The following is a 22,834-nucleotide window of genomic DNA, read 5'->3' on the forward strand; positions in this document are numbered from 1 at the left end:
ACAGAGCCCAGAGAGAGCTGGGGGGGCAAGGCCAGAGAGGAGTCGGTAGAAGACGGAAAGACCACCAACCTGCCTGCGGTGAGTGAGTGAGAGGCCCTTGGAGTTAGCTTCATCGCGGGAGATTCCAATGATTCTGAATGCTTTGGTTTCAACAGCGCGAAGGCGAGCTAGGTGTGAGGCAGGAGCACCAGCCCAGAGGGGAGAGCAGTATTCCATTGAGCTGCGGATGAAAGCCTTGTATGTGGTGAGGAGCTCAGGTGTGCCAAGGAAGGACTTCGCACGACGGAGGATGCCCAGTCGGCGACTGGCTTTGGAGGCCAGATTTGAAATGTGGTTTTTCCAGGAAAGATCATGGCAGATAGTGAGACCCAAAAGCTTGAGTGACAGAACTTCTTGGAGAGGATTATTCAGAAAGTGGATGGGAGGGTTGTCCAGTCGGTCTTTTCGGAGAGACATCGTAAGAGTGTGTGATTTGTCAGTATTGAAAGACATGTTCCACTTGTTTGCCCAGTCTGTGATTTTGTCAAGGTCTGCAGAGAGTGAGGAGGCTGCAGACTGCCGATCTGAGGGAAGAGGAATGGAGCGGCAGAGAGTGGAGTCATCAGCAAAGAGATACAGAGGATTTTCAAGAGAGTCAGAGAGATCATTGATGAAGACCAGAAAATGTTCTCTTTTGATGAAGACCAGAAAAAAAAGACCAGATGAAGACCAGAATAAGTTCAAATGTTCAAAGGTTTAAGATCGTTAACCAGCACACACATATTTGTCTTCATATTTACTGTCCTTATAAGCTTCATGATTGATGTATGTCTTGCTGGTGTAGCTTGAACAGCACACCTTGTGATATTTGACTTTTGCAGCCACAAGGTCATTGCTCATGCCACAGAGCACATGCAGCATATCTTCATCATCTTGAGCTTCTGCTGCATGCTCAATTTCCTGACAAACTTCAAATGTGCTAGCATTCATCATTGCCGTAACTTTTTTGTGGGACTTATTTTTGCAGAACAGGCACCTGGTCCAAAGTGGTCCATGGATGCCTGTGAACTCTGGTATATCAGATCCTGATACTGCCGAAGGAGAATGAGATGGCCCACGTCTCTGCAGAATGAGATCCAGATTGTGCTTGCTAGTGCACGTCTTGTAGCAATTTGAGTGCCAGCATACATCTATAGTTTTCAGTGCCTCTACATCTGGCAGAAAACACTCATAGCGCTCATCCTGCATAAGATGTTGACAATATATTGACAATTTATATGACCTTGACCTTTTGGCCTCAGACCCAATGGGCTTTTTGCTTGTCACTACATCTACCAGGTGGTGAAGTTTCGTGAACATTGGAGCAAAAATGTGACCTGTAGGCAATTGACATGCAAACAGAAAAACACAGACAGGACTAGGACGGAACATGATAGAGCGCATACCTCCACCAGGCTGAACAGTTTATGTGTTGTATAGCACCGATATGCTGGATCTGGATTCGGACCTTTTTTATTTTTTATTTTTTATTTTTTTTGTATACAAGATCGAGGCTCGTGAAAGAGCGAACATTAATCACACAGAAAGCCAAACAGACACACAAAACAAATAACATCGGGAGCGGTAGACAAGATGGGGAGAGAGGGGGAAGGACACAAACACAACATTTGAGAGCAGGGACCGAGAGACATGGAGACATCGAGAGAACTGTGGGAGGGAGAGGGCTTTGGGGGGGAGGCATGGGAAGGGGGGGTGGGGGGTGGGAGAGGTATAAAACATATGGACACTGCCAAGACTACCAGGAAAGAAGTTGGAATTTCAAACAAGGTGGATCTGGGGTGAATTAGTGGGGGTAGAAAAGATCAAGGTTTTGGATGGGGGAAGATAAGAGATGGTGGTGAACAGCTGTTTTGAAGACCTGGAGGGAGGAGTGTGATTGAAGTGAGTGTGGGAGTTTGTTCCAGAGGCGGGAGAAAAGAGGAATGAAAGAGTGAAGGTGAGCAGAGAGCCGAGATTTCGGCAGTTTTACCATCAGAGGGTGGCTGGCAGATCTTGTGCGACCTGTAGGAATATTTGGGGGACAGAGCACAGAGAGAGCTGGGGGAGCAAGGCCGGAGAGGAGTCGGTAGAAGACAGAAAGACCACCTACCTGCCTGCGGTGAGTGAGTGAAAGGCCCTCAGAGATAGCTTCATCGCGGGAGATTCCAATGATTCTGAAAGCTTTGGATTCAACAGCGTGAAGCCGAGCCAGGTGTGAGGCAGGAGCACCAGCCCATAGGGGAGAACAGTATTCCATTGAGCTGCGGATGAAAGCCTTGTATGTGGTGAGGAGCTCAGGTGTGCCTAGGAAGGACTTCGCACGACGGAGGATGCCCAGTCGGCGACTGGCTTTGGAGGCCAGCTTGGAAATGTGGTTTTCCCAAGAAAGATCATGGCAGATGGTGAGACCCAAAAGCTTGAGCGACAGAACTTCTTGGAGAGGATTGTTGAGAAAGTAGATGGGAGGGTTGTCCAGTCGATCTTTTCGGAGAGACATAGTAAGAGTGTGAGATTTGTCAGGATTGAAAGACATGTTCCACATGTTTGACCAGTCTGTGATTTTGTCCAGGTCTTCAGAGAGTGAGGAGGCTGCAGACTGCCGATCTGAGGGAAGAGGAATGGAGCGGCAGAGAGTGGAGTCATCAGCAAAGAGATACAGAGGATTTTCCAGAGAGTCGGAGAGATCATTGATAAAGACCAGAAAAAGCACAGGGCCCAGCACACTGCCTTGGGGAACTCCAGCCTGAACGGGAAGGGGAGATGAGAGAAATCCATTCAGGGCCACACGTTGACTACGACCAGAGAGGAAGTCCGCAAGCCATGCATGGAGATTTCCATGGATACCATAGGAGGAGAGTTTGGTGAGCAGAGCTGGGTGCCAGACCGTATCGAAGGCACGTGATATGTCAAGGGAGACAGCTCTGATTTCCTGTTTGGCATTGAGGACCTCCATCCATTGTTGAGACAGCAGAAGCAGCATGTCCAGAGTAGAGTGACCTGGTCTGAAACCAAATTGATGATCAGAGATCAAGCCATTGGAGAAGAGGAAAGATTTCATATCCGAAGCAATGATGGATTCCATGACTTTGCTGATAATTGGGAGCAGGCTGATTGGTCTGTAGTTGCAAGGATCTGTTTTTGCACCTTTTTTGTGTAAAGCGGTAATGTTTGCTGATTTCCAGGATGCTGGCAGATGACCTTGAGCAAAAGATAGGGTGAAAAGAACAGAGAGAGGGTGAGATAGAGCGGCAGAGCAGGATTTTAGGACCCGTGGGCTGATGCCATCTGGTCCAGTTGCAGAATCAGAGTCGAGGTTTGACAAAAACTCCTCCACCTTGTCAGGAGAGAAGGTCACAGAGTCCAGGAGCAGTTTGGTTCGACTGGGAAAGCTGGGAACAGAGAGAGATGGGTTTGGGACTAAGGATTTTGAGGCAAACACAGAGTTGAGGCATTCGGCTTTGTCACGTGCGATGTCAACTGTGTGGCCATTTGAGGTAAGGGAGGGGATGGAGGGGGAACAAACACCAGAAACGGATTTGACCAGACGCCACCAGGATTTGGAGGAAGGAGACAGGTTTGAGAGTTCATTCTTGAGTGAGGAGAGATAGTGCTTCCTGGCACTCCTGAGGGTAGACACACACTTGTTCCGAGCTTGGTGGAAGGAACTGAGATTTCCTTCAGTTGGATTAGCCTTCCAAGAGGCAAAGGCAAGTTGTTTCAGGGCAACTGCCTCACCACAAGATTCAGTGTACCATGGACGGGAGGAAGGGTAAGACAACTGAAGGCGAGATGGGATAAATCTGTGCATGAGAGAGATCAGTTTGCTTTGGAAGAATTCCCAGGAAGAATTGATGTCAGAGGCAGTGGAGATGGGAGACCAATCCAGACGAATGATGGCTGTTTGAAGACCGTCCCAGTCGGCCTGAGTGAAATGCCAGACTCGTCGACGCTGAGGAGGCTCTCTGAGAATGGCCAGAGAGATGTCCACTTTGACAAGCACATGATCAGAAGAACCGATTGGAGCAGAAGAAGAGCAGCAGACATTAGCAGGGAAGTTAGTCATAACCAAGTCTAGAAGAGAAGATACTCCATTGGCTGAGATCCGGGTCGGGAAATTGACAGATTGTGTCAATCCCAGTGAGTCACAGAAGTCCTTTGCTGAGGTGCCATGACTGGTGAGAGAGGAACCCACACCCAACCAGGTGGCATGATGACAATTGAAGTCACCACATATGAGGAAGAGAGAGTTGGGATGAGTGGATAGAAGTTGGTCCATGTTGTCGGACAGTGAAATGTCGATAGAGTCATCACTGTTTGGGGGACGGTACAGAACACATCTATCTATAATTCCACTAATCTCTGTGTGTATGTTTGTTTGTATGTTTGTATGTTTGTATGTTTGTATGTTTGTCTGTGACCGCTGTTTCTCGACAACTACCGGTCCGATATACTTGAAACTTGCCAGGTATATTGCTGGGGACCCGAGGATGTGCTTTTTCAAGGTTTTAAATTAATCGCAGAAGTAGTTACCGAGCTATGTCCAAAAAACGATTCAACCAATCAGAGAGCAGCGAGCTATCACGTGTGCCGAACGTGGCGAACAGACTCTGCCTCGGATGGCACATTTGAGAGCGTATTCATTTATTTCCCGTCGGCAAACTATGTTGGCGCTATGTTGGCGTTAAACGATGTTTTAAAACTAATTAAAACTAATTTGCGATTCTTTCGCTTTCCTGCGATATGCGACCTTCCGGACAGTCAAATGAGGACGTCACTTCCGGACTTACGTAGCGGCGAGCGGGCGCCATTTGGAGGAGCTGGGAGGACTCAGTCGTGATAGAGTGAGCCTGAGTGAGTATATCAAGACAAGAACAAGATCTAGAAGGAGGTATGTACGGTGCGATTCATATAATATATTGTTTAGTTATCGTCGATGAGGAATTTGGGGGCCCGATTAACTGCAGCGCCATCCGAGCTGCGGCGTCGGGACGATACATTCAGTGTACGGTAACATCACGCACTTACGGGCATGTCCTATATATATAGTACGGGCATGCCCTAGTATGAACAAAAGGTGGGAGCGGAGAGGAAGCCGTAAGCAGAGGTACTCCTGGGGGTGAAGAGGAGAGAGGGCAGTGCAAGGAGAGTGAGGAAGAGAGTTTTTGATAAAGATAGCCACCCCACCACCTGAACCAAAATGACCTCAAAAATAGTTGGTTTCCCAATTTAGTGACTCGATATACAAATTCTATTCAATTTTCATGTTAATCGGATTTAAAATGGCGATTTTAGAAATGTTACCTCCAGATGACCTTTGACCTTTGACCTCAAAATCAATAGGCTTCTCAATTGGGACGACCTGTACAACTTGGTGAAGTTTCGTGACGATCGGTTTAGAATTGTGACCTGTAGGCCGGTGACCAACAGACAAACAGGAGTGACATGTGAGGGAAGTGACCTGTAGGCCGGTGACAAACAGACAAACAGACAAACAAGCAGACAGACAGAACCACAAACGCAACCGACCAATATACTTGAAAAATCTTCGATTTTGCAAGTAACAAACAGGTGAAAAATCACTCATAGAGCGACACTTGGCAAAACAGAACAAAGTAGAATGGCACTCAGTAGAGCATCCTTTTGACCTCAAAAATACTTTGTGGTTGAATTCAGTAACCTGATATGCAAATCGTCTTCAAAGTTAAGTTAATCGGATGAAATTTGACAATTTTAGAAATTCGGCCTATGTTGACCTTTTGGCCTATGTTGAACTCAAAAATAGTTGGTGGTTGGTTTCAGTAAGCCGATATGTAAATCCTATTCAGATTTCAAGTCAATCAGATGAAAATTGAGCATTTTAGAAATTTGAAATTGTTGACCTTTGGCCTATGTTGACCTTTTGGCCTATGCTGATCTCAAAAATAGTTGCTTGTTGAATTCAGTTCGCTGATATGAAATTGCTATTCAAATTTCAGTCAATAGGATGAAAATTGAGGATTTTAGAAATTTGAAAAAAAGTGGTTGACCTTTGGCCTATGTTGACCTTTTGACCTCAAAATACGTAGGATTTTGTCGGACAACAAACTCTACCATTTGCTGAAGTTTCGTGAAGATCGGTTTAAAATTGTGACCTGTGGGCAAGTAGAAGTGAGCGGATTGACAAACACACAAACACACACACACACATACACACACACACACACAAACCGGAGTGATCAACATACTTGTCAAAAAAAAAAAAAATTGTCAAGTAAAAACACACAAGACCAACCAATATACTTGAAAAATCTTCGATTTTGCAAGTAACAAACAGACAGAGGTGAAAACATAACCTCCATCCACCTTTGGTGGTGGAGTTAATAACAGACCAGACCAACAAATATATATTCGATTTTGCAAGTAATAAACAGACAAACAGACAGACGGGGGTGAAAACATAACCTCTGTCTACCTTGGGTAGTGGAGGTAATTAATAAAGGGTCTCAAACATCAAAGTGAGTGGCTAGGCCATTCGGTTGTTTAAATATCCCATTTACTATGAACACATGGCATGCATGTTGCACCCATGTATACTCACTGCTGTAGCGTGGAGAAGTAGGAGACAAGCTGGTTATGATAGGGAAGGCTTGAAGTTGACCGTCCGTTGAGGAGCAGCTCTCGCCTGACTGCATCTCGGGCCTGGAATGAGGAAAATGGTCTGGAAAATACTTGTGGTTGGGATGGAACATCCTGAAATTAAGATTTCCAGCACATTACCTGAATGTGAGGGAAGCGAATGAAATCACGACAGTGCGCAAGAATATCTCGATTGTGGAAAAAACGAATTATGGGATATATCTGCCCCCAGGCCACCTCTGGACACAATTCCATAAGCTCGGCTTCGGCCAGGCCATCCCGCGAGCACAGCACAAGCCCCAACACCTGCACATTTGTATGGAGAACACACACACACACACACACACACACACACACACACACACACACACACACACACCATTGCTCACCTTTCTCTTCAAATTCAGAACATACAGTCTTTTATTGACAGTGAGGTCATTAGCAAATTCTCACAGAAAGTAAATGAAAAATAATAAAACGAAAGATTAATGTATTTTCAAGTATACTATCCATTTTCTCCTGTGCGATTAACTAATTAATTACTTTTTTAATAACATGTTGTACTTGAACTGTGTTTTGCATGATGCACTTTGTTATTTTACTGCAAATTTTGCACATATATGTTGTCCATTAATTTATAACTTCCTTTCCTTACTGTGAGCTCCGTGCATGTTACGACATAACAAAATGGGTAAATGTGATCAGAGATAGAAAGACATAATATATTCGCACCAACAGTCTCAATGCACCTTCTGTCGGAGTTTGTGAGAGGCATCAGGTCCATCCATGGCTTTGAATGTCAAGTCGAAGAGGCTAGGCATGTCGTGGCATTGTGTACACCTTAACAGGGCTTCGTCCACAGCACCAAGAGATGTGCACGTCCTAAACACAAGAATTGAGCTCACACACTTGGCTAGTTACAGGCCACTCGACTAGAAGAAGTATAATAGTCAGGTAGCCGACAACGGGGACCGTAACATGATGTACAACGGTACAAATGCTATTTTTTTTGCTGCAAATGGTTGTTGGGCATGTGCACATGGGGAATCCGACGGGTTCCACTCAAGCTCTGGTAGAAAGTTTTTTAAGGCCATGCCCTTTTTCATAATTATTGCAAAATTAGGCTCATTATATACCTCACTGTAAAGATATCGAGTTTGGTATTGAATCAAAGCTAATGGCATACAGAATGCAAAAATATCAATCAGGTTCACCCTTCATCATTCAACTATGAGTTAAGGTCATCCAAAGTCATTTAAGGTCATTTTGGGCAATTAATTTTATTGTCTCGGTCTACGAAAGAACACAAAATTCGACCGAATGTGTTTCAAGTTTTTCTCCTCAAAGATTCCGAATCGGACGTACTGTACATACCCTGTTATATGGTACAAAATTAGTTTTCAAATTGGCAATTATCTTTTTTGCACTTTTCAGCATTTGTTGCCACACCTCTATAATTATCGCATAACCAATGCTACGTATATCAAGTTTGGTATCACATTCAACTTACGGCCGAGAAAAACACGAGTATATCAACTAGATTTACACGTTGTCATTCCATGTCAAGCTAAGGTTACTTGGGATCATTATTTTGAACATTACATGAGTACGACACTACGTCACCACACAAACTTTGATCTAATATCTAATGTGCTACAAGGACATCCTTTCTTAGACTTTTGGAAACATTGTCTCATACGTGGACTGGTTTGTATTCCAAATGACCCAAAACATCCAGATAGTTGGAGGAAGGTTGTTTGTTGCCAGACTTTTAATCGAAAAAAATTCTAAAGACTCTTAGGGCTCTCAAAAGGTCTTAGGGTTCTAAGGGTTATTAAAAGATTATTTCTGAAGGATCTATATGTTTTTAGGGGACTTCGGGTTCTAGAGGGTTTTATGGGTCTAAGGGTTATAAAGGGTCTATCTACAGAGTCTTATGGTTCTAACAGAGTGTATAGGGTCTACAGAGTCTTAGGGGATCTAAGGGTTCTAAAGGGTATAACAGTGTCTATAGCGGGTCTGATTGGCCTAATGGGATCTGTAGGGTATAGAGGGTCTCAAGGGGCTACTTAGAGTCTCAAGGTGTCTATCAGATCTCAAGGTGTCTATAGGGGTCTAAGAGGTCCAAAGGAGGTAAATGTCTAACGGCGTCTAAAAAGTCTCAAGGGTCTTGAAGGGTTTTCAAATGTGTAAGGGGTCTCAGCAGTCTAAAGGGTCTAAAGATTTAAAATGTACATTCCAGTAATACGTAATTGATAGACGTACATATAGTCAAGTGGGTTAGTGGCTGGACATACTTTGGTCTCCATTATTTATAGATTATTATAGACATTGTTAAACATGAGAACATACATCATACTGTAGCGGTTCCCGCTGAATGTACACAATCGCCTTGCACCTGCCAGGACGCGGCCAGGGCGCGATCGCCACGCCGGGCTCGTCCTGACGGGCCCAGACGCGCCTCTCCTGGGCATGCCCGGACTCGCTGTTCCCGGGCACGCCCGAACCTCCCGGGCACGCCCGGTCTCGTCTTTCCCGGGCATGCCCGCTCTCGCCTTTCCAGGGCTCGCCCAGAGCGCCCGGGCACGCCCAGCCTCGACTTGCCAGGCCGCGTCCAGGACGCCCGGGCATGTCCAGACTCGCCTTTCCAGGGCTCGCCCAGAGCGTCCGGGCATGCCCGCTCTCGCCTTTCCAGGGCTCGTCCAGAGCGATCGGGCACGCCCAGCCTCGACTTGCCAGGCCGCGTCCAGGACGCCCGGGCATGTCCAGACTCGCCTTTCCAGGACTCGCCCTTGACACCCGGGCATGCCCGGTCTCGGTTTTCCCGGGCAAACGCCCCGGCATAAATGTGTATATATATTGCTGCCCGATAAACGGGCTGGGGAGAATACCTGAGCTGTTTTGTTTCAATAAAGCAACTCAGACGAATTCCGTCTTTGGTCGCGTCAATTCTTTCGACTCGCGTTGGAGCCCAGCTACTTCACTGGTGACCTACCGACATGGACACGGCAGTGAATCTTAAACTGCCTACCTTCTGGGAGGCTCACGCGGCTGTTTGGTTCGCCCAGGCGGACTCCCAGTTCGCCCTGCGAGGCATCACCGCGGACGACGCCCGCTTCCACTATGTCGTGGCAGCGCTCGGTTCCGCCACCGCGGCCCGCGCCCTGAGCCTCCTCGAGCACCCGCCGGCTGCTGACAAGTATGACGCGCTGAAGACGCTCCTCCTCGACACTTTCGCCCTCTCACTGGCGGCACGCGCAAGGCGCCTGCTCGACCTGCCCGAGCTCGGCGACACGCGCCCGTCCGAGCGCATGGACTATATGCTCTCGTTGCTCGGTGAGCACTCTCCGGATTTTCTGTTCCGCGAGCTGTTCCTTCGCCAGCTGCCTCACCCGGTACGCCTCGCCCTGGCTGGCACGTCGATCACCGATCCCCGCGCCCTCGCCAGGGAAGCCGATAAGATCTCCTCGGCGGGCCAACACATCGGCGCGGCTACCTGGAGCCTGCCGCCGTCCGAGGCGACGCCCACGACGCCCGAGCGCCCTGCGCGGTTGGAGGCCGAACTGCCGGTGCAACTGGCGGCCGCCACGCCGCGCCGACCGCTTCCGACACGACGGCCAGGGCCTCCACCTGACCAGGCATGGTGTTATTACCACGCCAGGTTCGGACACAAGGCTCGGACGTGCCGACCCCTGTGCACTTTTGGCAAGTTGGGAAACGGCCGGGCCGGCGTTCATTCCCAGCCATGAGCGCCGGCCACTCGGGCAACTTGCTTTTTATTCGGGACAAAGCGTCCGGGCGGCGTTTCCTTTGTGACACCGGCGCCCAACTGAGCGTCATACCCGCCTCCGAGCAGGACAGGCGGGACGCCGTTTGCGGCCCCTCTTTGGTCGCTGCTAATGGCTCGGCCATACGCACTTTCGGCCCGCGCGACGTCACCCTCTGCTTCGGCAGCCAGCGCTTTCAGTGGACCTTTGTGACCGCCTGCGTCCCCATGGCTTTGCTGGGCGCCGACTTCCTCTGCGCGCACGGGCTGCTGGTCGCCTTGTCAACGCCGAGACCTTCAGCTCCCTGGCGTGCACGATGAGCAGCTCCGCGCCGACCGAACTGGCGTGCGCCCTCCCGACGGCGAACGAGTTTGCTCGCCTGCTCGCGGAATTCCCGCCCCTCACGCGGCCGACGTTTTCGGCCGTCGCAGTGCGGCATGGGAACGAGCACCACATACCCACTACGGGCCCGCCGGTCTACGCCAGGGCCCGCCGCCTCGACCCGGCCAAGCTCGCCATGGCAAAGGCCGAGTTCGACGCGTTGGAGCACCTCGGCATCGTGTGGCGCTCCAATAGCGCGTGGGCCTCACCACTGCACATCGTGCCAAAGCCGGGGGGCGGATGGCGCCCGTGTGGCGACTACCGCCGCCTCAACGACGCTACCACCCCCGACAGGTACCCGATCCCGCACATCCAGGACTTTTCCGCCCGTTTGGCGGGCCGGGTCATATTTTCCAAAATTGACCTGATACGGGGATACCACCAGGTACTTGTCCGGGCGGCCGACGTCCCGAAGATGGCCGTCATCACGCCGTTCGGCCTGTTCGAATTTTTGAGGATGCCGTTTGGCCTCAAGAACGCGGCCCAGGCGTTCCAGCGCTTAATGGACGGCGTGCTGCGCGACCTGCCATTTCTTTCGTCTATCTGGATGACATCCTCGTCGCCAGCACGTCCCGCGCCGAGCACCTCCTCCACCTCCGAACACTGTTCGGTCGCCTCAGTGAGCACGGCTTAATTGTCAACCCGGCCAAATGCCACTTCGGCACGACGACCGTTGACTTTTTGGGCCACCGCATCACCAAGACCGGGGCCGTGCCGCTGCCGACCAAGGTCGAGGCCATCACCACGTTCCCGCGTCCCCGTTCCATCAAGGCCCGACAAGAGTTCCTCGGCATGGTGAATTTTTATCACCGATTCGTGCCCCGCGCTGCTCAGCTCATGCGGCCCCTTTACGAGGCCCTCCGGGGCAAGCCGACCAAGCATGACATCGTTTGGCCCGCGGCCATCGCGAGCGCAAAACGGGCCCTCGCTAACGCAACGCTGCTGGCTCACCCGGTGCTCAACGCGCCCATCACCCTAACTACGGACGCCTCCAACTACGCGGTGGGCGCCGTCCATGAACAATGGGTGGACGGGGTTTGGCAGCCACTCGCTTTTTTCAGCCGGCAACTCCGGCCGAACGAGTTAAAATACAGCACGTTCGACCGCGAGCTGCTCGGTCTATTCCTGGCCGTGCGCCATTTCCGACACCTCCTGGAGGGCCGCCCGTTCACGGCTTTCGTCGACCACAAGCCGTTGGTCTACGCAATGGCCAAAGTCACGGAGCCGTGGTTGGCCCGCCAGCAGCGCCACCTCTCCGCCGTGTCGGAATTCACCACGGACATCCGGCACGTCGCCGGCAAAGACAACGCCGTGGCCGACTGTCTTTCTTGGACCAGCGCGAACGCGGTCCACCTCGGCGTGGACTTCGCGCTCATGGCGGCCTTTCTCACCCGGGCCGGAAAGCTTCTCAGAAGCTGGTGTCGGCGCGTTTCGTCTGGCACGGCCTTCGACGGAACGTCCGCGACTGGGCCAACGCCTGCACGGCCTGCCAGCGGGCCAAGGTCCACCGCCACACCCAGGCCCCGCTAGCACCTTTCACCGTGCCTGCACGGCGTTTCGACCACGTCCACGTGGACCTGGTGGGTCCCCTGCCCCCATCGCGGGGGTTCACCCACCTGCTCACCATGGTGGACAGGACCACCAGGTGGCCGGAGGCCGTGCCCCTCACCTCCACCACCACCGCCACCATGGCGCAGGCGTTCATCGCCACCTGGGTCGCGCGCTTCGGCGCACCGGCGGACATCTCGTCCGACCGCGGCCCACAGTTCACGTCCGAACCTTGGGGCGCGGTCGCCCGCTCGTTGGGGGTCACGCTGCACCGCACCACGGCCTACCACCCCCAAGCCAATGGGTTGTGCGAGCGGTTTCACCGCTCCATGAAGGCCGCACTCATGGCCGGCCTTCAGGACGACGGTTGGACCGACCGGCTGCCGTGGGTCCTTTTGGGCCTCCGCACGGCCCCCAAGGAGGACCTCCGGGCGTCCGCCGCCGAGCTCGTCTATGGCCAGCCGCTCCGCGTCCCGGGCGAGTTCGTGCCCGACGCTACCAGTCCATGGTCAACCGCACACCAGCGCTCGGACCTCCAGGAGGCCGCCCGCCGATTTGCCCCCGTGCCAACGTCCCGCCACGGTGGCCCCAAGTACTACGTCCCCCCCGGCGCTTCGCACAGCGGAGTACGTCTTTGTGCATCATGACGCGCACCGGGGGCCACTCCGGCCGCCGTATGACGGGCCCTTCCGGGTCCTGCGACGGGGCGACAAGTACGTCGTCGACGTCGGCGGCCGGTCGGACCGGATCTCTGTGGACCGCCTCAAACCGGCGCACGTGGACGTCGACCGACCTTCCCCCCGCTCGACCACCCACCACCAGATCGGACCCCCCCCCCTACGACCCTCCAGGGGTCGCTTCGGCCAGGTCATCCGGACCCCCCTTAAATTGACCCTGCCGGTGCAGGTCGATTCTGGAGGGGCGTGTGTATCGGTTCCCGCTGAATGTACACAATCGCCTTGCACCTGCCAGGACGTGGCCAGGGCGCGATCGCCACGCCGGGCTCGTCCGGACGGGCCCAGACGCGCCTCTCCTGGGCATGCCCGGACTCGCTGTTCCCGGGCACGCCCGAACCTCCCGGGCACGCCCGGTCTCGTCTTTCCCGGGCATGCCCGCTCTCGCCTTTCCAGGGCTCGCCCAGAGCGCCCGGGCACGCCCAGTCTCGACTTGCCAGGCCGCGTCCAGGATGCCCGGGCATGTCCAGACTCGCCTTTCCAGGGCTCGCCCAGAGCGTCCGGGCATGCCCGCTCTCGCCTTTCCAGGGCTCGCCCAGAGCGCTCGGGCACGCCCAGCCTCGACTTGCCAGGCCGCGTCCAGGACGCCCAGGCATGTCCAGACTCGCCTTTCCAGGACTCGCCCTTGACACCCGGGCATGCCCGGTCTCGGTTTTCCTGGGCAAACGCCCCGGCATAAATGTGTATATATATTGCTGCCCGATAAACGGGCTGGGGAGAATACCTGAGCTGTTTTGTTTCAATAAAGCAACTCGGCCGAATTCCGTCTTTGGTCGCATCAATTCTTTCGACTCGCGTTGGAGCCCAGCTCCTTCAATACAATAATATGCGACAGTATCGCATTGTACAGGGAGGGGTACCTTTAATTTGATCCCAAACTTGACTGGTTTGTACCAAGTTACAGGTTTAGCGTAAATATCCTGTATTGGTGGAGATGGGGCGGTCTTACCTATGGGCGAGCCTGAGCAACTGCCCAGGGCCCCGCGAAGGGGGCACCCTATGGCCGGTGGGGTTGATATACTTACTATATGACCAACTGAATAATCCATCAATTACATCACCCAGTGAATAGAATGAAAAATCTGATAATGTTTTAATCTGCTGTATTTCAATTTTCTCTGAGAGCAAAAAAATTCCAACAACCCGTTCCAAATTTCTACCTTCCCTTCGCAAATGAGCGATTCCACTCGCGTTCATATGTTGTATTTTTTAAATGATTCCCACACGTTGACACGTGATCGATCTAGCCAGCGCTACTCGTCGGTCGATCGCAATTGATCGATCATAATTTTTCTTCATCAAAAATGATGCACACACATCACCAATCGAACTGACGTTATTTTATGACCTACACGACCAGTCAAAAGTTTTAGAACACCTCAATTTTTCCAGTTTTATTGAAATTTATGCAGTTTAATGTCCAGTGAATAACCTGAAATGGTACAAAGGTAAGCAGTAAACTGCTCAAGGTTAAAAAAAACTTTAGGTTTGCAAAAACGGGAAAATAATGTAAATTGCACAGTTATATTGTAAAAAAAAAATGGCCTTGTTCAGAGAACAAGTAATGGGTTAAAAACTTACAGCTGTTCTGCAGCAATGTAAGTAAATTAAGCCTTGAAAGTTGATGCAAACAATTCCTACAGGTATCCCAACCTCTGCTGATTACTTGATTACAAACCCCCTGTCTGTATAAAAGCAGTATTGGAACAGACTGTTATTACACCCTCTGAAGCATTACTTGGACAATATTGCACTGCAGGAAGTAGTATATTGGAAACTGGAGGAAACTCTGACAGGAAGAGGTCTGGCAGACCCAAAGCCACAACAGAATCAGAAGACAAGTTTCTGAGAGTCAACAGCTTGCGTGATAGGCGGCTCACAGGACAACAGCTTCAAGCACAGCTTAACACTGGTCGAAGTAAGCAAGTCTCGGTTTCAACTGTGAAGAGAAGACTTCGAGCTGCAGGTTTGACAGGTCGAGTGGCAGTAAGAAAGCCATTGCTAAGATGGCAAAATAAGAAAAAGAGGCTTGCCTGGGCCATGAAGCACCGCCAGTGGACTACTGAAGACTGGAAGAAGGTCTTATGGACCGATGAATCAAAGTTTGAAATCTTTGGTTCATCACGCAGGATTTTTGTATGCCGTCGAGTAGGCGAAAGGATGGTTCCTCAGTGTGAGACACCAACTGTCAAACATGGAGGAGGAAGCGTGATGATCTGGGGCTCTTTTGCTGGATCCAGAGTCGGCGACTTCAACAGAGTGACTGGCACCCTGAACCAAAAGGGCGACCACAGCATTTTGCAGCACCATGCAATACCCTCTGGTATACGCCTAGTTGGTCAGGGGTTCATCCTACAGCAAGATTCAGTATACAAAAAAGATAATGACCCTAAACACACCTCCAGGCTATGTCAAAACTACCTTCGAGGAAAAGAACAAGACGGTAGGCTTCAAATCATGGAATGGCCAGCAGAGTCTCCAGACTTAAACCCCATCGAGCTGGTTTGGGATGAACTGGACAGAAGGGTGAAAGCAAAGCAACCTACACCTGCAACACATTTGTGGGAACTTCTGCAACAGTGTTGGGAAGAACTTCCCGAACAATATTTGATTTCCATTGGAGAAAGAATGCCACGAGTGTGTTCGGCGGTTATACCTGCAAAAGGTGGCTACTTTGCAGAGTCAAAAATTTAAATTAAATTTTGTTAAACAAAATGATTCTATGATTTCTTTTTTATCTCCAATTATTTATTTGTTCTCTGCTTAATTTCAGAGTACTTTGAGACAATAAACTGTGTAAATTTCAATAAAACTGGAAAAATTGAGGTGTTCTAAAACTTCAGAATGGTAGTGTAAATCGGCAAAGTTAGCCAGAAGCAATGAAACAAAATTATCCAACTGGGGCAGAAAAATGTAAAAAATAAAAATAAATAAAAAATAAAAAATAAAAAAGGCAGCGAAAGAAATTACATGAAAGTTTACAAAAAGTTACTAATTTCTTCAAAAGTAAAACTGGAAATGAAGCAGCATCTCTGGCAACAGCAGTGGTAAAGTTAGGGCTAACAGGTAGAAACATTTCCAGTTGATCCAGTTGACCAATTTAGGGTAAAAAAAAAAAACAGAAATACATAATGTAGAAGAGGTCTGATTAGTCTTTATAAATTTTAGCAAGACCAGCCCATTCCAGCAGAGGTCACACCTGGCGAGTAGATTTGCAAACCGTGTTATGTAGAGGCCATTGCAAGTTGTAGCAGAACGAAAATGTAGCTTCAGTCTGTCCACCTGTAAACAAGGAGAAGAAGAGGAATGAGACCTTATATATCACCCTAAACCTTATATACACAAAGAATTAAGTTAAGCACCCCCCCCCCCCCCCGTTTTTTTACAACCTCGCACATTACAAGTTTGTTGTCGTCAAAACAGTGTAATATACCCATGATATTGCTATATTTTCTGGAGAAGTGATATTATGGTCACATAAAAACATAACAATCATGCCGTTTTCAATATTTTATTCTGAATAATTTAAGGTGAAATATTTTGGGAATTTTAGGCATATTTTCACCTCAATTTAAGTATGGAGCTATAGGTCCATCATGGACAGTGTGGATGACGTTTATGTTTTCTAACGTACAGTCATTGTTCTGAGAAGACCTCTAGCGATCTTTGCGTCAATAACGTGTGTAGGACCCACGTGATCGGATCACTGACTCAACCAATCACTTTTTTCACTTTGATCACTCAATTTCATCAATGGATAATTGCTAATGTCATACCAATCATTATTTGATCTCACATACCTTAGAATATATGCCAATGTATACATATACACAAAGAATATATATTAGGGGGTGCTTACCTTAATTCGTTGTGTAGGGGTGCTTAACTTAATTCTTTGTGTATATATCAGCACATATATAGTACAAGGAAACATGTTCCACTCCATAACAAGGCCAACTCGAGGTTATAGCACGGCTAGATTTTTCTCATGTACATGTGATATGTTTGGGAGAGTACAGGTGTGAGTCCAGGTTAAGACATCTTTCATGCATAAAAACTGATTTGGACTGTAATATACTGCAAGTACATTTTTAGCAGGTGTCGAGGGGTCATAGAAGGCAAAAAGTCAATTGACAAAGTGGGACAAATGGGGAATCAGGAGGACAAGACAGCATACAGCATAACGAGAAGTGTTGGAGGTGAAAAGGGAATTGGGTCTCAGTGACTGCAATAAAACTCAGAGGAGGAAATGGGATATACCATGATGTGACAGTGAGCAGCAGGATTAATTCCTGGAGAGATGATTGTGAAAGAACAGACCTGGGAAAACGGGAACGGGAAAACGGGAAAACGGGAAACTGGGAATACGGTTCAAAATGCAAGAGAAGAAGGAGATGCATGAATGGAGGTGAGTGTTTAGCTTAGACTTGGGTCTGCATTATCAAAGGTGGGCGGTCCGCTTCGAAAGTCCGCTTATCCGCTTATCCGCTGCAGCGGACTAACGTTTTCTAAGCGGATAAGTGAATCGGAACAACCCCCGGAAACCGAAGCGGATAAGCGTAAGCGGACTACCGAAAAATTAAAGCGCATCGCGATTCGCCAAATCAGCTGTTAGCCTGAGCCGTTACTCTAGAATTGTGAATATTTATTTAAGTGAATAATAAGTGAAAACTGAATATTTTATTGGACGCTAGAGCGGCAATAACGTCAAGATGGAGAGATTTCTGACTCTCCAGCCCAGCGGCAGTGCCAGGGACAGGCACACGAGCGACACAAACCAGCAGTCCCAGCACAGCGACATCCACAACCCGGCGGTCAACAACAACAACAACATTTTGAATAAATTTTATTTCAATAAAAATGTATATTTTTGATCTTAAAAGCTTTGTTTGTCTTTGTAGTAGTTAGAAATGGCTATTTAGGCTTAAAAAGCATTAAATTCCCTTTAGAAACGTCAAAAATCGCTTTAAAAACGTCGAAGCGCTTTTAAAAAATCGAATCGAAGCGGATAAGCGGATAAGCGGTAAGCGGACTAAGATTTTCGGCCGCTGAAGCGGATAAGCGAATCGGACTACACGGGCTGGCGGAGCGGATAAGCGGTAAGCGGACTTAAAATTTTCCGAATCGCACCCACCTTTATGCATTATACTAACTACTTGTACTACTACTACTACTACTACTACTACTACTACTACTACCGGTATTACTGCAACGACCACTATTATGACTACCACTACTACTACTACAACAACTACTACTTCCTTCTTTAATGGCCTCAAATATTCCCACCTTCTTATGGAGTCAGCCGAGTAATGTTTTGACCCAGTTTTATAACAAACCGGCTGGCAAGGCCTGGAATTTGACTTGAGGTAGGAATTTGGAGTTTGGCCAAAATGCAGGCGACAACTCGCCTACTCTTCGCAAAAGACACTGTGATCTTTAGCGTCCACCAAATAATCCTGACAGACGGGATGCCCAGTTTAACGTCCATCTGAGAGAAGGCACGTTTTGTGATGCCTGGGGAATGCCAATCCGACCATTTATAGACCAATGTGGAGTCAAATCCACACTAGAAAACTCGAAAGTAGGGGAGAGTGGGGTAAGATGAGCCATTTTTCAGTAATGCCCTTCCGGACATCAAATATAAAGTGCTGTGCATCAGAGCCATAGTGATTATGATGGTGTAAATACTTGCTTCTCCCCTCATACACGTTACCATTTCATTTTCATGTAATTAATTAGCAGAGGCCTTCAAAAAAAAGTTGTCTAATGGCTCATTTTGCCCCAATGATGGGGCAAGTTGATCATGGGTTCGGGGTAACTTGAGCCAGTGGGTAAGTTGAGCCACAAGAAAAAAAACAGCATGAAACATTTTGTGTCCCATCAAATTCATCGGCTCAATACAGGACAGAACAGCAATAAAACAAGTTTGAGACAAAAAGTTTAAGTCCAGATCCACTGGAAAAGCTTATTATTGATAAAACACTGATAAAACCCATTGAAACTGGGAATGCATGAAGTATTAATGAATACACATTTTTTTAACAATCACGCAAAAGCTGTTGCTTATAGCTTTAACAATGCAAAACAAGACAAAGTAGTTTCCTGTAAATGTTCACGTTTTTCAGATCAGATTTTTCAGTTCAATAACTTGATAAATGGTCCTTTCCCTTGTGTGAAATTTACGCACATGTAAGAAGCACCTCGTGTCTATTACAAAGTAACATGATGTAATTGATCTAATCAAATTTAACATTTTGAACTGAAATAATTATACATGTATTGTGTTCTGATTATTAGTAAGACATGAATTATCAATAAACTTTGGCTGAATGTTCATACATATGTAATCGTCAAGATTTATCAGTCAGATATGCTGATGAACTGGTTTGTATTTCAAATAATTATGAAGAACAACCACGTGCTGTCTTCCTTTTATAGTCCCAAGGCATTTTTCCATTTACCTGTGAATAATGCAAAAATATTTACATAAATCATTCTTAGGAATAGGATTTAGATCTATACACAAGTATCAGTGTCACAAGAACTACAGTTTTCAACTCCAACTTGCGTATAAAGCAGTAACTTTATCTTGCACACATGTTCATGGGGTAAGATGAGCCATGGCTCATCATTGGGTCATTGACCCGACCCAATTGATCATCTTACCCCACGGGCACCACTTTGAATATAAACATGCTCATTTCACGTATTGATTCAATTTACAATTCATACTCTCAGGTAAATAATCTACACCATTCATGTTCACATTACTACATAAACAATTCATTAAGCTTCCATTAATTCTATTGTTATCACCCTCAAAACACCATAACTCAAAGTTTGGGAAATTCCGAAAAAAATACAAATTTCATTAGATCTTACTTACCCCTGCTTCATATTCCTCTGCATGTGTACTCAGGAAGAAAGACTGTTGCTATGAAAGTATAGATGGCGCTCTCACACCTTCAAATATTTCACTTTCTAAGAAACATGGGGTGGCTCAACTTACCCTTAGTCTCAACTTACCCCACTCTCCCCTACTGTATACGTGCTACTTATACACCTCCCTGTTTAAATTGGTTCTAGATTCTGTTAAGCTAATTTTTTTAAATTCCATCAAGGGGTCTGGTCTGCATTCTATTAAATTAAAAGGCAAAAGCTTGTTCGGCTTAAATGATTAAAAGCTTAATACGTACATTATTTAATAATACTTAGTACTTAATACGTACATTTTCCACTTTTTTGAAATACCAACTTCTGTCCTGGAAGTCCTTGGTGTCCTTGTGTTTTATACTTCTCCCACCCCCCACCCCCTTCCCATTCCTCCTCCCCCCAAGCCCTCTCCCTCCCACACATCTCCCGATGTCCCTGCTCTCAAATGTTATGTTTGTGTGCTTCCCCTTCTCTCCCCATCTTGTCTTCCGCCCCCTCTTTTTATATATTTTGTTTGTCTGTCTGATTTGTTTGTGAAATAAATGTTAGCTCTTTCACGAGCCTCGATTCTGTATACAAAAAATAAATAAATAAAAATTCCATGATTTAGAATGTCGTGTTTACTGTCGCCATAATCTAAAATCAGTCCGCTGACTTTGTATGTTGCTTATTGTCACTTTGCATACAGAAACATTGGCTCACATAGGAGCCATTGTACCTGTAGTAGATTAGTAGTGGAGAGTTCCACCAGGACACTCATTGTTGCACTGGTTCGCATACACATGATTTATTAACTATATTGCACCAGGTTACAGGTTGGCAATCCCTTGTGGAATATTAAGGATGTGCACAGATACTCTATTGTTACATGTCATGCGATATTGAAGTATTGTGTAAAAACTTATCACCAGTTTGGTGAAAACGTCTCAGCCTCACCTGCCCATCGGACAGGACACAGCCTGCAGCTGCACACTGTGCACGGAGTAGTTCGAGCACGTTTGCTGGGGAGAATGAGTCCAGGTGTAGAGTGGGCCACAGCCTGATATGTACACAAACAAACTGAACGGTGAGGTATTATATGAACAGAACTAAATCTTTCAGCAAGCACCCTACAGGATAACAATACAATAAGTTTATTTTTAATCAGATATCGACAAAAACTGATGGAAGTTGAAATAAAATAAAAATTGAACTTCTGAAGCAAAACAATATAATGTGCTGGAACCTATAAACGATCAACCAAAGGGAAGCAATACTTGCAGTCACATTGCATGTGATCATGTGAAACAGCCAATCAGATAATCCCAGGAAGATAAACATCACAACATATACAGGAAACTCACCTCCACGGCCGAGGACAGCTCTCGGCATTGACAGACACGACAACACGCAGATTCACCGGGAGAGGGTCCATCAGCCAATTCAAGTGTTGCTCGGGGTGCTGCAGATGATCATAGATAACGGACAAGAACAGAAACCAAATAAAGATTTATATAGATCAGTATTGAGAGGATATTAAGATTAGCAAGAATCAATGTGTGGTTATGAGCCTGGTGTTGGCTTAGCGGTTAGGGTGCCAGCTTGGGGTCAAAGAATCCTGGGTTAAAATCCCGTTCGATCACTGAATTAACGCCATGAGGGTTGACTCAGCCTGTCATCCTTCTGAGGTTGGCAAATTGAGTTGTAATTCCCTGTGTGTTGCACGAGGCAACTAACAGGATTGGCGGCAAGAAGGGCATCCAGCTGTAAAACATTGCTTCAAAAAGGGGACCACGGTGCCCAAATAACTAGGCTGACCCCCTGCTCTGTGGAGAAAAATGGCCTCCAAAGGTGGGGTTTTTTTGAATGTGTGGTTATGGAAAGGGTGGCCATCATGTAATGGTGGATTGGGGGAAGGGAAGGCAGGGGGGGGAGTCTCGAGGAAGAAATCATATATAAAGATAAGGAAGATGAGGAAGGGTACGAGAGTTTGAAAAAAGAGATGAGTTGAGGAAAGGGCATATTTATGACAAGATTACACCATTATATACATATACTAGCTGAGGTACCCGGCTTCGCCCGGGTTGAATAAGAATAATACAAATATATGATGAAAAGAACATGTATATTTTAGAGCAATATCACAGTACATTTCCTACATGACGTTTTGTCAATTTTCAATTTCTCAAAACCTCTTGGTATACAACATTTCTGGTTTTCTTACTTGGTGCCAAGACATAAAGATTGCTTGGTTTTCCAACCCTCGAGCAGCCCACGTACAGCTGGCCATGGGAAGTACCCGGCATTGCCGGGCGGGGGAAGGGAGGGGAGGAGGAAGGGGAGGGGAGAGGAATGGGGGGGGAGGGGAGGAGAGGGTGGGGAGGGGAGAAGAGGGGGGGAGGGGAGAAGAGGGGGGGAGGGGAGAAGAGGAGGGAGGGGGAGGAGGAGAGGGGAGAAGAGGAGGGAGGGGGAGGAGGAGAGGGGAGGGGGAGGGGGGAGGTGAAGGGGGAGGGGGGAGGGGGAGTGAAGGGGGAGGGGGAGGGGGAGGGGGAGGGGGGAGGTGAGGGGGAGGGGAGGGGAGGTGAGGGGGGAGGGGAGGGGGGAGGGGGAGGTGAGGGGGGGAGGGGGAGGTGAGGGGGGAGGGGGAGGGGGGAGGGGGAGGGGGAGGGGAAGGGGGAGTGGAGGGGAAGGGGGGAGGGGGAGGGGAGGTGAGGAGGGAGGGGAGGGGGGGAGGGGAGTGGGAGGGGGAGGGGAGGGAGAGGGGAGGGGGGAGGGGATGGAGAGGGGAGGGGGGAGGGGAGGGGGAGTGGAGGGGGAGGGGGAGGGGGGAACGGCTAGCTTGGCAAGCGATAGCAG

At 48.3% G+C, this 22,834-nt stretch overlaps 1 protein-coding gene across 1 annotated transcript in view; it reads right to left on the reverse strand.

Annotated features, from left to right (window-relative positions):
• NPHP3 (nephrocystin 3) overlaps positions 1–22,834 on the reverse strand; it is a 191,243-nt gene that overhangs the window by 87,682 nt on the left and 80,727 nt on the right. The window contains exons 15-20 of the mRNA XM_068121029.2: positions 21,343–21,440; positions 20,936–21,038; positions 16,263–16,345; positions 7,383–7,515; positions 6,775–6,939; positions 6,596–6,696 (exon numbers count right to left, since the gene is read on the reverse strand). Of these exons, the coding sequence (XP_067977130.2) occupies positions 6,596–6,696; positions 6,775–6,939; positions 7,383–7,515; positions 16,263–16,345; positions 20,936–21,038; positions 21,343–21,440 (683 nt within the window). The remainder of the gene's footprint in view (positions 1–6,595; positions 6,697–6,774; positions 6,940–7,382; positions 7,516–16,262; positions 16,346–20,935; positions 21,039–21,342; positions 21,441–22,834) is intronic.

This window comes from Myxine glutinosa, chromosome 6, assembly GCF_964187855.1.
Source record: "Myxine glutinosa chromosome 6, kmMyxGlut1.1, whole genome shotgun sequence".
Classification (NCBI taxonomy): Eukaryota; Metazoa; Chordata; class Myxini; order Myxiniformes; family Myxinidae; genus Myxine; species Myxine glutinosa.